At 34.3% G+C, this 17,654-nt stretch overlaps 1 protein-coding gene across 1 annotated transcript; it reads right to left on the bottom strand.

The window, feature by feature from the left end:
- Positions 1 to 6,807: 6,807 nt before the first annotated feature.
- On the bottom strand, positions 6,808 to 7,602 carry LOC139515502 (protein Hook homolog 3-like). The gene has a single exon (XM_071305077.1). The coding sequence runs from the start codon at positions 7,600 to 7,602 to the stop codon at positions 6,808 to 6,810; it is 795 nt and encodes a 264-aa protein (XP_071161178.1).
- Positions 7,603 to 17,654: the final 10,052 nt, after the last annotated feature.

The following is a 17,654-nucleotide window of genomic DNA, read 5'->3' on the forward strand; positions in this document are numbered from 1 at the left end:
TTGAGATGATAACACAATGTTGGCTGCTGTACCACTATTTTTTGACGTTTTAACCTATTGTGTCTGTTTGTTTTGATCGTGTATTGTTTTCAATATAAGGAATTCGATGCGACTGTCATACAAGTGAGAGGTTTTGTTAGCTATAAGACCAGATTCAATCCACCATTTTGTACATAAAAAATGCCTGTATCAAGTCTAGAACATGATAGTTGTTATCCACTAGTTTGATGTGTTTGAGAATTTGATTTTGCCATTTATGAGGGACTTTGAAATTCCTTATTTAATTTTCCTCGGAGTGTTTTTTTGTGATTTTACTTTTTTTCAATAAAAGTGCTGACTTCTTGGGTGTTGAAACCCTCGAAGATAAAGCTAGTAGCAGTGGCATTGCACTAGTAGTTGTAGGGAAAAAACTCATTAAAGAAACAAGGATTTCAATTTTGCACGCAAGACGCAGGTTTCGTTTACGAAAGCCAAATCAGTGATGTACGAGACAAAAAAATTAATAGAAATTCTATATATCACGTTCTATATAAATGGAATCAGCTGGGGGGGGGGGGGGGGGGGTTAGAAAAGAATGCACAGAACAGAGATGAGTGGAAAGATCTAGTCCTTGCCCTATGTGCCTCTGGGCATGATAAGGACTAGGTAGGTAGATAGGTATATACATGCTTGTGTTTGGTTCCAGGTAAACATCTATGGGTGCGAGATTATATGAATATATTACAGAGCACCACTCAGATGTTCATGCCAATCTGTATATGTTAAACTGTTGAATATTGTATTTGATACTGGAAAGGTGCCTGAAATTTGGCTTGTAGGTAATGTTATACCTTTTTATCAACACAATTACTATATTAAGCTGTATTGGTAAAATGAGTAACTTTTTGGAAGAATATTTGTTGTTAAATGAAAACCAGTTTTTGTTTCAGAAAGGGCTATTCCACTATAGACAGCATATTTACTCTACATATGTTATTTGAATTACTGAGACAAAAACAGAAAAAAACTTGTTTGTGCTTTTATTGATTTTGCTAAAACTTTCGGTACAGTTTGGAGATCTAGTCCTTGTTCAAAACTCAATTTACATACAGTGAATGGGAAGATGTATAACACTTTATCATATACTTAGCATTGATATGATAGCTTTTGCATATGTGTAATGAGCGGAAGTACACAAGCCATAATTTCCCACCCGGGCTGATAACCCATATCAGGTGCATCTCGTGCACAAAACCCATAATAGTGCCTCTCGTGCAAGTTACTTCCGGTGTTTCCGGTATCGGTTGTTTACTTTTCCATTGTGACGTCAAAATTAACGGGAACTTTTGTTGGGATAGTTTAATACTTGCTAACAAATGCCATTGACAATTATGAATCATTTTATAGTAAAACAAGCATGGAGTAGTAATGATCGTAAAACTCTTCCAAATTTTCAATATTTCAAAATGCCTCTATAGGAAATGTTACCATAAATATATAATGATGCTGTTGTTGTACAACTATAGTATATTTGATTCATAATTTTAATTTTCTTTATACAATGTTTGACTGTTTTAGTTATTGCATTAGTTTATTTGCCTTACATAGAACTATTGTCGGAAGTATATGATAAAGCGATTAATACATGGCCGGCTTTTCCTTATCAGCCTGGGTATCATCCCTCGACCCATATTAGGACCTCGACTCCGTCTCTGGCTGATATGGGGGTCTCGGGATGATACCCAGGCTGATATGGAAAAGGCCATGTATTAATCTCTATATATTTAATATGTATACAAATGTGAAATCACGAATTTTTAATGACGGGGAGTATTCAGACTACTTTCCATGTAATGTAGGTGTAAGACAGGGAGAAAATGTATCTCCCATACTTTATTTCTATTTATGTAAATGATTTAAAAAGTGGTTTGTTTAGAACTAACATATAAATGGTTTGAGATCTTTATCAGATCAAATAGAAACGAGCTAAATATGTACTTAAAACTGTTTGTTGTATTGTACGCAGACGACACTGTACTTATGTCAGAAACGCAAACAGATCTACAAACACAAGTAGAGGCTTTAAAGGAATATTGTGATACATGGAAATTAAAAGTCAATGTCCCTGAAAGCAAAATAGTATTTTTTTCTAAAAAGTTAGACCACTTCAAAATGTTAGTGTTAAATATCCTGATATTGAGTTAGATATAGTTGAAGAATTTATATATCTCGGTGTATTATTTTCTAGAACGAGAAGTTTCACAAAAGCAAAAAAAAAGAAGCACAAGCTGACAAAGCAACAAGAGCTATGTACGATATTCTAAAAAAGGGGAAATTGCATAATGTAAATATTAAATGTCAACTAGAATTATTTTACAAAGTAGTTAAGCCTCTATTATAATACGGGTGTGAAGTATGGGGAATGGGTAACACGACTGTTATAGAACGTATTCATCTTAAATTATTTTGTAAATAACTGCTTAATCTTAAAAAATCCAGTGCTGATTACATGGTATACATATGGGGAACTTGGCCGATTCCCACTGGATATTTTTATTAAACTACGTACTAGTATTAATTATTACGAAAAGCTTGTAACTGGAGAAGATAAGAAACTTCCTGTTATTCTATTTATAGGTTACGGTTTTACATTGTCATATCGGGGCCTTTTATAGCTGACTATGCGGTATGGACTCTGCTCATTGTTGAAGGCCGTACGGTGACCTATAGTTGTTAATGTCTGTGTCATTTTGGTCTCTTGTGGATAGTTGTTTCATTGGCAATCATACCACATCAACTTTTTTTTATAAAGACAATACTTGGTCATGTTTTAAAAAGATTTAAGCCCTAGACGAAATTTTTAATTTTATCTGTATTTCTAAAGGGTATCGCCCAAGTTCTCCATACACCATAAAAGTAGGTGTACTTGATCTAATTCCTATAATTTTCTTACAAAACTGTAAGTATATTTTTTCTACAATGTTCTTATTTTTAAAACCCCAAATCTCAGATGAATATGTCAAAGAGACGGCAATACATCAACAAGTTTTAGTTGCAAATCTATAGGTATACTAATATTACGAATTTTCGTGTACAATGAGTATAGTGATTTCTGTGCTTTTTCCACAAGTTTTTTCCTTGCTTTACAAAAAATACCATAGTCAACAGTACACTTTCTCTTAGAAAAAACCACAACTTTTGTTTTTGATACATTAACTTTGGGTTTCAATAAGTTACAATACTTTTCTAACACATTAAGTGCTTGTTTTAATTCATATGATGATTCTGCAAATATAACAGTATCGTATGCATATGGTAATACAATTAGTTTCATATATATACCAAGGTTCTCAAAACATAAAGAGCTTAGAGTGTCAAGACCGATTTCGCAATTTTCAGACAGATATTCTTCTAAGTCGTTTAAAAAATCAGCGAAGAGAAATGGAGATAAATTCTCCCCTTGTCTAACACCAATATCACATGTAAAACATTCAGAGTATCTATCACCATCTTTGACACAAGATTTAATGTTACTATATAATGAGTGGATCACTTTAATCATCTTCCCTTGGATGTTAATTTTTGATTAATTTCTGCCACAACCCTGCCCGCCAAAATGCTTTTTTCTTTAAACCTATTATAAATGTGCAGATTTTTTTTCTTTTATTAAAATAGTGTTACCAAACATTAAATAATGAAAATATTATTTTGCGTAGAGTATCCAGTTCGAAACCCTGCTTGTGATCCAGATATAAGGGAGCTACCATTTTATTTTTATGGGGGGGGGGGGGGGGGGGGGGGGGGCTAGGATGAAAAATTTTGTCCTGCATTTTTTTTTAGTTGTAATCTCTGTCCTGCCTTTTTATTTTTCACTCTATTCGGTCCTGCCTTTTTTTTTATTAGTTTCCCTGACTTTTTTTACCTAAATTGCCATCTTGCCTTTTTTTTTGCAAAGTGTCTCATCCTGCCTTTTTTTTTTTTACTCAAAACTCCTGTCCTGTCTATTTTTTTCAAATTTCATCCTAGCCCCCCCATAAAAATCAAATGGTAGCTCCCTAAGACCCTCCTCATCTGAAAAAAATATTTAATCTTGTGTTTAAGATTGAAGTAAACACTTTACCTAAACATGACACTAAATGAATTGCCCGGTAATTGTCGGGGTCCTTCGGGTCACCTTTTTTTTTGTAAATAGCTTTAATAATTCCTACTGTCCATGTTTCAGGGCTTTCACCACTATAATACACATTACATTAAAGTCACAAAGTACGTCACATGAAAACAACTCAGACCAAACATCAAAAACAAGGTGGCATGATAATTAATAGTTATCCCACAAGGACGCGGTGTGTCAGTGTAAGATCACCCCGATTGCCGGAGGTGCTCAACACGAAATTGACAAAGTTGTTGATACTATTGGCGAAATATTCGTATCATCTGCGACCGAACCATTTGTTAAAAATCCATGCACTACAACACACAGACCTACATGTAACCAGAAAACCATTGTATACAATCTACACAAAATGAAACAAATTATAAAAAAATACTTGACTTTAGCAAACAATATAAGCAGATGACAAATAAAGCTTACAATGATTATCAATTTAATCTTGAAAGCAAGATTAGAAATACGGCACAAACAAATGGCAAGGAATTCTGGAAAATCTTGAATAACTTTAATAAAAAGAGTAAAGATGATCCAAACTTTATATCTATGGAATTTTTGTAGTAATTATTTTAAGGACTTAAATATGAATGGTATGGATGAATGATGTAGTAATGCTATATATATGTTAACCTTAATGATAGGTCACCAGAATTAAATGAATTATTGAATGATCCTATGACTGTTGATGAAATAAAAAATGTTGTAAAGAAGCTAAAAAATGGCAAATGTGCCGGACAGGATGGTATATACTAAATGAATATATTAAAAAAACATTAGATGATATGATGCCTATATATATTTCGCTATTTGATATCATTTTAGACACGGGTCTTGTACCTGAGAGCTGGGGTATGGGAATTATGATTCCTTTTAAAAAAAAATAAGGATCTAAATTAGATCCTAGTGCATACAGAGATATAACTCTTAACTCCTGTCTTAGTCAAACATTTACTGCCGTATTGAATTGTAGATTAAACACCATTATCAGATTAAATTGAATTAATTTCTGACGCCCAAGTAGGGTTAAGAAAAGGCTTCCCAACTGTAGAAAATTTATTGATTTTACATGCCCTTATATCATAATATTTTTCTTCAGGAAAAAAACTGTTGTTGTCGTTTGTAGATTTTAAAAGTGCATTTGATACAGTCTGGCAAATGGGACTGTGGCAAAAATTGCAAAAATCAAATATTCAGGGGAAAGTTTTTAAAGTTATATATAATATGTATCAAAATATTAACACATGTATAAGGAAAGGAGACGAAGTCTCAGCATTTTTCAGTTGTGATGTAGGAGTAAAACAGGGAGAGGATTTGTCTCCTTTCTTCTTCTCATTATTTTTAAATGATCTTGAAAGTTTCTTGTTAGACAACAATGTCGATTGTTAACAAAAGGTCTTGTCTACTTAAACTCCTATTTATCTTGTATGCAGACGATACTGTAGTACTGTCTGAAACAGAAGAAGGTCTTCAAAAGGCCTTATTAGCGTTTGAACAATATTGTAATTTATGGAAACTTCGTATTAATACAAACAAGACAAAAATTGTAATATTTAGTAAGAGAAAATTTAAACCAAAAATTGTATTTAATATTTATGGTGAAAATATTGATGCACAAGATTCATATTCATAATTTGGTGTTATGTTCAATTATAATGGTAGTTTTTGTACTGCTGAAAATAAATTATTTGATCAAGCAAATAAAGCATTGTATGCTTTACTGCAGAAAATAAGAAATTTGTCAATTCCATTAGATTTGCAATCAAAATTGTTTGATTCACTTATTACTTCAATGCTTGTCTACCCAAGTGAAGTATGGGGATTTGAAAATAAACAGGGTATAGAAAAAATACACTTGCAGTTTTGTAAGAATTCTCGAATAACACGGATTATTGTTAGGTTTCACCTTTTCCCGAGTCGAGTTTTTAAAGCCAAAAATAGATTTTGCCGTGTTTCTAAATATCTCATCAATTTTGATTACCGCTTTATTAATAACATGTTTCACTTGATTGCCTTCACATCTATTGTTCAAAATAGTAGCAAATTCACCGAATGACAATTGGCTACTAAAAATAGCTTCGACAAACTTGTCCATTTAATATAATTGAATTTACTAAACTGACCTTCAGTTTGTTTTGTAGTATTGTTCTTTACATTGGAATGCAAATACACACTTAGCCCACAATGTACATCTGAATATAGGGGATTGTAATCAAACAAAAGCTTTTACAGTTGGAAAAACATTTGAGGATAATTTTCAGGTGGGATTTACACACACCCTAACGATAACTCTTTATCATCTAGTAATAGTTCATTTGAAATTGAAACCCATTGTACAAAATCAGATTTTGTTCATGAAATTTTAAATAATAGGACTTCAAATTGTCTTTATATACAATTGTTAATCCACCAGATTTTCTATCAAAAGCACTTCTGAGTTTGCAAAAATAATTATAACCATTGGGAACATTCAATATATCAGATTTATCTGTTTTCGTCTCTACAAAAAGGCAAATATCATTTTTGATAATAAGATCATTGAAATCATGATGCAAACGTTTTGATTTTAGGCCAAAGACATTAAGAGATAAGATTTTTATTACATTTTCTATATTGTCTAAATTACTGTTCGACGGAATATTACAACTCCCGTTGTCAGCCCCCTACCCGTATCGTGATCTATGTGTTTTTTTCTCATCCGAATGCAAGTGTTGTGGTTGTGGGTTATCGAATCTGTGAATCTCTACTGGGGGTCCTGGAGGTGGTGGGCGCCTGTTAACCATTTGTCCTTCGATGAAAAGTTTGTCATTTTGAATTCTTGCGTGTCTGCCATGTTTTTTTGCATCATTCAACTTGGAAAGTAAATATTTGCGTCTCTCGGAAATCTCCATAGGATACTGTTGATATACAGAGTATTTGACATTGCTTTTAAGTTTTTCAATAGCGGCACGTCGGACCTTTTCGTGATCAGTATAGCTTGTGAATCGTGCTACTATACTTCGAGTTTTACCATCCGTTCTCTGTTTTAATCGGTGTACATTTTGGAAAGACATTGTAGTGCTATCAACATATAGTTCCTTTTGAATGAATTCCTTAACAACTTCCTCTGTATTTTCATCCTTCCAGCTACTAGGCCCTGGGATTTCTGAAAATAGCAAGTTGTATTTCATGGAATGACACTTCATCTCCAAAATTTCCTCTCTTAGTTCATTGCTTTCCCATGCTAATCTTTCCTTATCATTTTCAGTTTTAGACATTCGGTCTTCAATAATAGAATTTTGAAATTCCTCGTCTTTCAACCTTTCTGACTGATGTTTGAGATCATTCCTGATATTCTTTATTTCATTGTAAAATCTCTCAAGATTTTGCTCCATATGCGACATTCTATTGTTTAGTTCATCTAGTAAGCTCCATTTTTCTAATTTAATGTTTATTTCATGAACTGTGTTCATGATCATATTTATTGTCATAGGATTTGTATCTACAGGACTGGTACTTGTCTGTATATTATGTTGTTGTTGTTCCTATGTTTGCTGAGGTTGTAACTGATTGTGAAATTGGGTTCGAGATTGAGGTAACTGCATATACGATGGAGGTGAAGCAATAGTAAAGTTGATATTTTCATGACAATGGGGCTGAATACCCGAAACAAAACCACTATGCGCAGCGAGTGTTCTTGGTTGAATCCCTTGAAATTGTAGTCAGAATATTTACGGGTGTCAAAACATTTTGTGGTAGGTTCATGTTCATTGGCATCCCATACAATGATTCATTAGCATTGTCAATCACTTTTGAGATACTTGGTGTTTCTGGTACACATTTCACATAAGCCCCAGTCCCACTATACCACGATCGCACCACGCTCACCACGATCTAAAATAAATTCAGATTGTGGTGAGGTCGCGGTATGAGCGGCATGAAAATGTAACTTTCCACACTTTCACGATGCTAATACGTCCTCATTACGCTTCTACAACGATCCCGCTACGATTATACCCCGTTCTCACCGCCCTTATTCTGCGACCTCACTACGATTATCAAGATCTTTATACGCTCATCGCGTTCTCACTGCGACTATACCACGAGTTATCCGATTGCAACACGATCTTGCCACGCTTCTATTGCGATTATAGCACGTTCTTACCACGATTATACTGACGGCGTGCACAAAGCTGAGTCCACAAAAGTAACGTCTTCAAATTACTAAAACCATTTACGACGTCGGCATTTTCCTCCAGAAAACAAGCGCGTAACAAAAACACTGGACACTTAGCTTATCACATAACTTTAAATATTTACGTTCAACATATTTCTTTTTTCTTTCGAACAAAAAAGTGCAGCAAATGCACATTCTGGAAATATAAATAGATATATGCTAAGAGCAGTGAAATGGAAATGATTAGCGATTATGTCGTGACCCCTTTTCAGAAAATAGCGTTAAAACGTCATTTCTTAAGATTGTAACATACTAGCTGGACATTAAAAAAATTCAGGTGTTCCGTCTGGACTTTCGAATCATTAACATTTTGAAGATTATTTTAAACCTCTGGTTATGCACATTTGGAATACCAAGTTATTTTGAAAATAAAAAGATTGTAAATACATATTTTTCTTGTCGATTCTTCCATTTCGATTATTAGTCCTTCCAAATTACTACTTCTTACACATAACGAAGACCATTCCAAACTTATCTACCATGATCGTTTTTGATTTTTTTTGCGATGAATTTCGTGTGATGTCCGAATCCGAACAATTCTATTATACGAAAATGCAGGAAAATATATTGAATTTGTATAATTTTAGGTCAAAAACTCTTATTTATGCTTATTTAATGTTACAAGTTACACCGTATTTTTGCCGTTTTCTATATGCCCGTTTCATGCTTTATAGATAGAATTTTAATTTACCTTACTAGTAATGTGGATTTTAATGACATGCATTCATCATTTTATCATAAAAAAACTCCTTATTCGTATTCTTATTCAAAAATATTTTAAACACGGTTGTATAAAACTATTCAAAAGGCGCATTTTACAGTTGTCGTCAACTTTGTGCACGCCGTCACTGCGGTCATACCGCGATCGTACTAGATTCCGCGGAAACAATACAGTGATGCCACCAAAATCTACTAGAACACTTGGGCGTGGTGGTAGGGGTTGATGTACAGGCAAAGGGAGCTCTGATGGTAACATATTCTATCAAGCAGGGATGTCGAACCGACCAATCCAACCTAAATTACAACTAAAGCTCAAATGACGATATTTTAGTGAACGATAGAAGAGATGACACACATGTGTCAATATATATAGGAAGATGTGGTATGAATGCCAATGAGACAACTCTCCATCCAAGTAACAATTTATAAATGTAAACCATTATAGGCTAAGGTACGGCCTTCAACACGGATCCTTGGCTTACACAGAACAGCAAGCTATAAATGGCCCCAAAAATTACTAGTGTAAAATCATTCAAACGGGAAAATCAACGGTCTCATCTAAATGAAAACGAGAAGCATGGTTAAGCCGTCAGAGAAAATTGAAAGAATTCTAATTACCGCCGATACAGACAAATACAACCTGGAGAGATTTAGTATATTTTAAGCCCCAGTCCCACTAGACCACGATCGCACCACGCTCACCTCGATCTAAAATAAATTTAGATCGTGGTGAGGTCGCGGTATGAGCGGCATGAAAATGTTAGTTTTCGTTGCTTTCACGATGCTACTACGTCCAAATTACGCTTCTACAACGATCCCGCTACGATTAAAGCACGTTCTCACCGCGCTTATTCTGCGACCTCACTACGCTTATAAAGATCTTTCTACGCTCTTCACGTTCTCACTACGACCATACCACGAGTTATCCGATTGCAACACGATCTTACTGCGATTATACCACGTTGTTATCACGATTATACTACGTTAATACCGCGATCTTACTACGTTCTCAGCAATACCGTCAATATCGAGTAAAACGGAGATTTCTCGGAATCAATACAGTCATGCCACCGAAATCTACTAGAACACGTTGGCGTGGTGGTAGGGTTGATGTAGAGGCAGAGGGAGCAAAGTACGAACGCCATACTAAACTCCAAATAGTACACAAGAAACTAAAATTAGAAATAGTACAAGACTAACAAAGGCCAGAGGCTCCTGACTTGGGACAAGCGCTAAAATAGTGGGGTTAAACATGTTTGTGAGATCTCAACCCTCCCCCTATACCTCTAGCCAATGAAGAAAAGTAAACGCATAACAATACGCACATAAAAATTCAGTTCAAGAGAAGTCCGAGTCTGATGTCAGAAGATGTGACTAAGAAAATAAACAAAATGACAATAATACATTAATAACAACAGACTACTAGCAGTTAACTGACATGCCAGCTCCAGACTTCAATTAAACTGATGCTATATACATAAATAGTATAATACTTGTCGTCAAGAGATGTCGGAACGACCAATCAAACCTAAATTACAACAATAAAGCTCAAATGACGATATTTTAGTGAACGATAGCAGAGATGACACAGCTGTGTCAATATAAAAATATAAAAACGAGAAGCATGGTTGAGCCGTTAGAGCAAATGGATAAATACATTCAGACAAACAAAATCTAGGGAGTTTTTTTTATATATTTTATGTGAAAATGACAATAAAAATGATGGTCGTAGTGTGAACGTAGTAAGGTCGCGAGAAGAGCGTGATGAGGACGACAAGGGCGTGCTAGAATCGTACTATGGTCGTGAACAGCGTGGTACAGTCGTAGTGGAAGCGTAGTTGGGTCGCGGTGAGAACGTGATGGTCGTAGTAAGGTCGTGATAACGTCGCTGTGAGATCGAAGCACAATCTCTCCGAATAGAATCACGCTTTCGCTACGCTCTCGCTGCGATTGTACAGCGATCTTACTACGATCTTAGTGCGCTCTCATTACGCTTCTACTACGACCTAATTTCGCCACGACCGCACCACGATTGTTTTGAACATGTTCAAAGTTTGCCACGCTCTTCCCGATCTTGAAGACCCCACCATGACCATGGTACGACCTTACTGCGACCTACACGATCGTACGACGATCATCAAAATTTGCATTTTTTTCACGGATCGTAGTGCGATCGTGGCCTAGTGGGACTGGGGTATTATGTGAAAATGACAATGGGAATGATGGTCGTAGTATGAACGTAGTCAGGTCGTAAGAAGAGCGTGATGAGGACGGCAAGGGCGTGCTAGAATCGTACTATGGTCTTGAACAGCGTGGCATAAACCTGGTATAATCGTAGTCGAAGCGTAGTTGGGTCGCGGTGTGAACGTGATGGTCGTAGTGAGGTCGTAATAACGTCGCTGTGAGATCGTAGCGCAGTCTATCCAAATAGAATCACGCTTTCGCTACGCTCTCGCTACGATGGTACAGCGACCTTTGCGATCTTACTACGACCTTAGTGCGCTCTCGCTACGCTTCTACTACGACCGGATTTCGCCATGACCGCGCCACGATTGTTTTGAACATATTCAAAATTGGCAACGCTCATCACGATCTTGAAGACCTCACCACGACCGTTATACGACCTTACTACGATCTACACGATCGTACTACAATCATCAAAATTTGCATTTTTTTCACAGATCGTAGTGCGATCGTGGCCTAGTAGGACTGAGGTATATTGGTAGCCAACTTGGGCTGGGTTTTTGTTTTGTTCACACTCGATGTTTATTTACTCATATAATTTCTCCTTCATTTAATTTTAATTTTACCCATAAAGTTATCTTTTTACATAACCAGTCATCCTCCGTTATAAGAATTATTATTAAATGGCTAGAATCTCCTGAGTAACCACTTTATGTCTCTACTTTGCATTTGTATTTAAAATTTATACTATAAAATTGAGAATGGAAATGTGGAATGTTAATTTATTTGTATATGTCTCTGTACCATTGTACTTGGGTTTACGAGAAAAAAGATATATATATACAACTCGTCTAAACATCAACCCAACAATGTTAGATCTGTAAATTTGCTTTCGCAAATTTATTGTTCTTCCCTCGCCGGGATTCGAACCCATGCTACTGCGATATCGTGACACAAAATCGCCTGCACTGTAACCGTCCCGCTAGACCACACGACCACCTGGGCTTCACAAATAATAAAGCTTTCGGTGGCCGTGTGTTACCTTTCCTCGTCAGTTTTAATCTAGCGGCGTACTACAGTACATGATACATAAGGCATGGAAATGTTATTGTTACAGATCAGCTCAATTATCTGTAGTAAAGGATCCTACAAATTAATGCAAGATACAGTCACAGAAAGTAATTATATTAATAAGTACGTCTGAGTCAGTGACAACTCCACAACAGATTTATCCATCGGATCACCAGCAATGATGGTGATACATGGCTTTGTACATTGTATATACAACTCGTCTAAACATCAACCCAAAAATGTTAGATTTGTAAATTTGCTATCGCAGTTTTGTTCTATATATATCTGTATACATTAATATATGTGTTACGACTAGAAAAGCGATGTTCTGAATCAGATAAGTTGGGCTAAATCTAGCATATTAGACTTTTAAATGAAAGACACGTTATATATCTAGGATGATAGTCCGTTGGAACGGGACGATAAATAACTTACCCGTGTTAAGAGAGAGCCATATCTCTTGCACGTAAAAGACACCCTTGAAGAGTTCGAAAAAGAGCAGGCTAATGCTGCAAGGCAGCACTCGCACCCGCAAAGTGGAAAGGGATTAATATAAGTTGCAATACTGAACTGGTTACTCAATCCACTTAAATAAATATGTTCAAACTAAACTAAATCTAGGCTTACAGCAATCGACGTGGTTTCTATCTAATTTCTTACAGACATAAACAGTTGTATTTGAAAAGGTAGAAAAATACTAAACATATGCTTTATTTAGCTACAAAAACAAGTTAATTTTAAAACAAGAATGCAGAACTTAAATTTTTACCTGCAGAAGATTATAACAGATAAACTTTTCATTAATTTTGAACTTATGTTCTATTTTAGTATATGAAATAAGAAAGCTGTGGCGTTCAAAATTAAATTTTTAACTTAAAAATCAAGTTTTTGTTTATCGACTTGTACATTTTAATATGTACTTTATGTGTAAATAGCGGATACATTCAATGGTAGGTTAACATGCAATTCAAAGTCGTTGATGCAATTTTGTTTTACTGTCATGTAAATACTTGTTATACAAGGTCGTCTAGAAATGTCTATTAAAGACTTTGTTCATGCTAGTGAATATATTGAATACATATATTATCCAAAACACTGCAACTTTCTAATAATTTGAATGAAATGAAAATCGAGTTTGAACGTGCTACAAATATTGTTAATTTTAACGGCTTATGTTTTCTGCGTTGTGAAATTATATTCTGTGCATGTGACTTTTTCATTGAAACTTAAAGCTGTGTGGGTAGTAACTAAATATGGTTGTGAAAAAAGTGGTTATTTCATGCATGTACAAGGAAAAACTCTTAGAAGCTATATCCCATTTTAAGGTTAAATTAGAAAAGTATCGAAATAACTAATGATAAAAATAGTAATGTTACTATGTGCCGAACTCTTGACAATGACTGAGTCGATTTTGAAAAATGATGACAAAGCATTATTTGTTACAACATGTTTGTTTGGGCGTGTACGTGCTTTGTTGAATAACATATACTCTTGGAGCTGTTATTATAATGTAAATGATTGTACTTTATATATCTTTATATTTATAAAAGCTTATAAACGTGCGTCTGGCGTACTAAAATTATACTGACGGACATTAAAAACGCTACACACATTTTGTTTTGTTTGTTAATCAAATCATGACTAATATTCACTGCAGTACTTATCATACTTCCCGTACTTCTTTTTTGATAGAAAAACCAAGACCTGAGTTTCTTGAGAACATCGCGAAATTTTGACGTCGCACGAATTTCTTGACTCGAAATCAGAAGCGCATATGCAAGATTTTTTTAAAATATTTTCTTTGTTTTTAAAACATTTCCTTGAATCCTTTGCCAAGTTTTAATCATTGAAAAATTGTTCATTTTCCGTTTTGTGACGACTGAGAAATGAAAATTGAAATTAAGTCATTAGAAATTTACAGACATAATTTAGTGTACGTTTTTATGAGAACAATTCCGCGCTATAAAATTACTTTTAAGTCCATGAAGCTTTAGAGTAGGTAATCATAACTCGTAAATGACCAACTACGGACCCGGTTAACCTGTAGTTAAACGTTACGTAATTTCCATCAAATTAGGCAATGTTATTTGCATCACAGTATTACGGCTACAACCAAGTTTTAACCAAGTTGGGTGTCATAACAGGCAGGTTTACATCAGCAATGTTTTGCATATGCTGAAATGCTACATAATCCACTTTAGTATTGTTTATAAAGTTTTCAGTGTACACGACATTACTACTAAAAAAAAAACACACTGAAATGGGTAGAAAAGGGCAAAATCAGAAGGGGGAAAACTCGACTAAAAACATAAAAACAGTATATATATCTTTATTCTCATAAACCAAAATCATTGGTACAGAGATATATCAAACATTAATAATATAACATATAGTCAGAATTAATACAAATGTATGATCTACAACTAGAAAAAAAATGTCCAGCTTCATGTGATATAAAAGTCTATCGGTATATAACAATGGTACCTTTGATAATTATTACCCCAATTATACAGCCATCAGTGAGAATATCATTTATTTTTATTTTAGCTGTTAATATGAACGTACAATTTATAATGATTTTTATAAATGGTATATATACCGAGCTTTAAAAATTAGTGGGTCTAGTATCATTCTAAATGCCTACAGATCACCGTTTGGCCTTCGACATTGATTAAATCACACACTATAAAATAATAATCAAACTTACCAGCAAGACAAAATGTAAAAAAGAAAAGAAAAAAAAGAAAATGAACGGAATAATTTATGCTAAAAGAAGAAAAGTAAAACAAGTAGGGCAGCCATGTTTATTACTTTGATGTGATTTATAATGGAAATAAAGCCAAGATATTCAATAACAAGATACTTGAAAGGATTGAGAAAAATAAAATTTAGTAATTGTAGATGTCAACAAAATCACCTATATAATCCAGGCTATCAGACTGAACTCTTTGACAAGATTAAACTTGTTAAATCAATATAACAAATTCATTATTGAAGTTCGAAAAGTACCGAATATATAACACTAAAATGATTGCAATGTTGCCGAACTATTTAAAAAAAATATAGTTAGTCCTTATAACGATGACGGTGCATTAGTCGTGCATCAACATGTATATGAACAATTAATGAATTTTTCGAATATTATATACTAATGTGTATTCAACGGATCTATGCGTGTATACAAATGAAAATTGTTCATCTATAACTTGTAACTTAGCTAATGACCCTTTTGAACTTTTTTGATATTTTTTGTTTTGATGAAGATAAAAACGCGTAACATGTTATGAAATGCGGCTTAATATAGTTGCAACGGTAGCGTCGATTAACCTTTTTGATAATAAAACTTATCGTGTTTTTTGTCTTTCTTTAACATTTGAATTAGAATCTAGGAGATAACTGTAAAAGTGATTCCTTTGTGAAACAAGTTAAGGCAGAATAGCAGACAAAAAAGCATTTCAATAGATGTGAATGGCCTCTCCAAACCAAGATATGTGCACTCAAAGTTTTCAATCCCGTGGCTGATTTTTCAGCAAACAAGAATTGCCGTTAGGGAAAATTAAAATGCATATAAATTCAGAATTGCTTTTAGTAAAAATTAAAATGCATAGAAATCCTAAATGAAAAAATTGCAACACTTTTTTCAACAACTTAACGAAGGACAATATACGCTTTCAATAGGTGCATGCGCATAATTTCTATGTAGTTTTAACATCTTAAATAGGCAAGTAATTACAAAATCCGTTCGTTTGACATTTATCGTTTACATTTTCTCTTCCTGAGGTTATAATATTCACACGTCAAGTTTTACTGTGTATTTCGATAAAAGGACAATGATATCTCAAGTCAAGTACGTTTGTGTATAATTGTGTAAAGTGGATTTTCTTCCTAATTGGAAATAGCGGGTTTATGTCGAATGTTCTTCGTAAAAATCAGTGCAATATATTTTGTAATACATGAAATATCATGTCTATTTGTGTTGTTCATGCATCGTTGTCAAAGTAATGGAACTTGATGCGACTGTCATACAAGTGAGAGGTTTAGCTAGCTATAAAACCAGGTTCCATCCAACCTTTTCGTCTTAAGAAATTGCCTGTACCAAGTCAGGAATGTGATAGTTGTTATCAATTCGTTTGATGTGTTTCAGCTTTTGATTTTGCCATTTGATTAGGGACGTCAAACGATTTGAAAAATACATTTGACAGACCAACCATTATTTCCCTCGAGGAAAAAAAAAACAGTTAACACTTTAAAAATATGTTCTGTAATGTATTTAATTTTTTTTGGTTTGTTTTGTTTTCATGGCAGTTCTTATTTTCTGTGTTAGTATATATGTCGTGTACATTTTATTATTTTGTACAGGTTATTACTTGTACAAACATTTTATACAAGTAATTACTTGTATGAAGCCACCATACAGGTTATTACTTGTACAATTTTTGTGGATACAAAGATAATAACTTGTACAACTCACTATCTTTAAGTTATATTGGTTTCTTCTCATTTAAAAAACTCTTGTCTTTGAGTTTGTCAGTCTGGAATTTTTTTTCAATTGTTTAGAAGTATTGATTTTGAAATGTTAAAAGTTGACAGACGAACGACGGACGCAGAGAAACATAAACTAATATGACACCTTGAGTAAATTAGCTAAACAGCTTGTTGTCACTTAAATACAGACTCATGGGAAAGTGACAACGCCGTTAAAAGCAAAATAAATTGCACCCCTTCTACTAATTTATTTTTTTAAACACAAATCATTACAAAATGGGCACACATAATATCATGTATTTGAAACAAAAGTCAAGCCTAATAGATTAAATATCTGATTTGTTTGCACGCGACAAGGAAGCATGACATCTGGAATTACACAACAAGTTCAATCTTTTGTCTTTACATTTGGACAGCTGCAGTGAACATGGCCTTGGCCACCACTTAGAAAAAGCAATTGTACATCTTTCCTGACGTTAACCTCGTCGTTTGCTCTTTCGATGGACCCCTGACTTTGAGGGTAACATTGTCTACCATGCACCAATTTTAGCTCTGGTCAGAGAAGTTTAAGTTCTGTAATTACATTAGACGTACATTCACTTTAATTATCATCTTGCAGAATATGTGGAGCTCCCAAAGGTAAAAAAAATTGTCAGTGAGTTGGTTAGCCACTCCAGCTGCTCTTTTTGTCTTTAAAGTGTGCAGTACACTGAATTTGGTGATCCTGGTGGTGCATGATCCACTTGGTTTTAGAGCGACTTTTTTTTAAAACTCTTTATATATTTTGTGGATGCCTCGCTCCATGGTCAACTACAGAATGTGCAGGTCTAATCA

This window comes from Mytilus edulis, chromosome 3 (genome assembly GCF_963676685.1).
Source record: "Mytilus edulis chromosome 3, xbMytEdul2.2, whole genome shotgun sequence".
NCBI classification, from domain to species: domain Eukaryota; kingdom Metazoa; phylum Mollusca; class Bivalvia; order Mytilida; family Mytilidae; genus Mytilus; species Mytilus edulis.

What these genes read in the sequence shown, in the direction of transcription:
- LOC139515502 (XM_071305077.1), bottom strand. Translation starts at nt 7,602, where the DNA reads ATGATCATGAACACAGTTCATGAAATAAACATTAAATTAGAAAAATGG.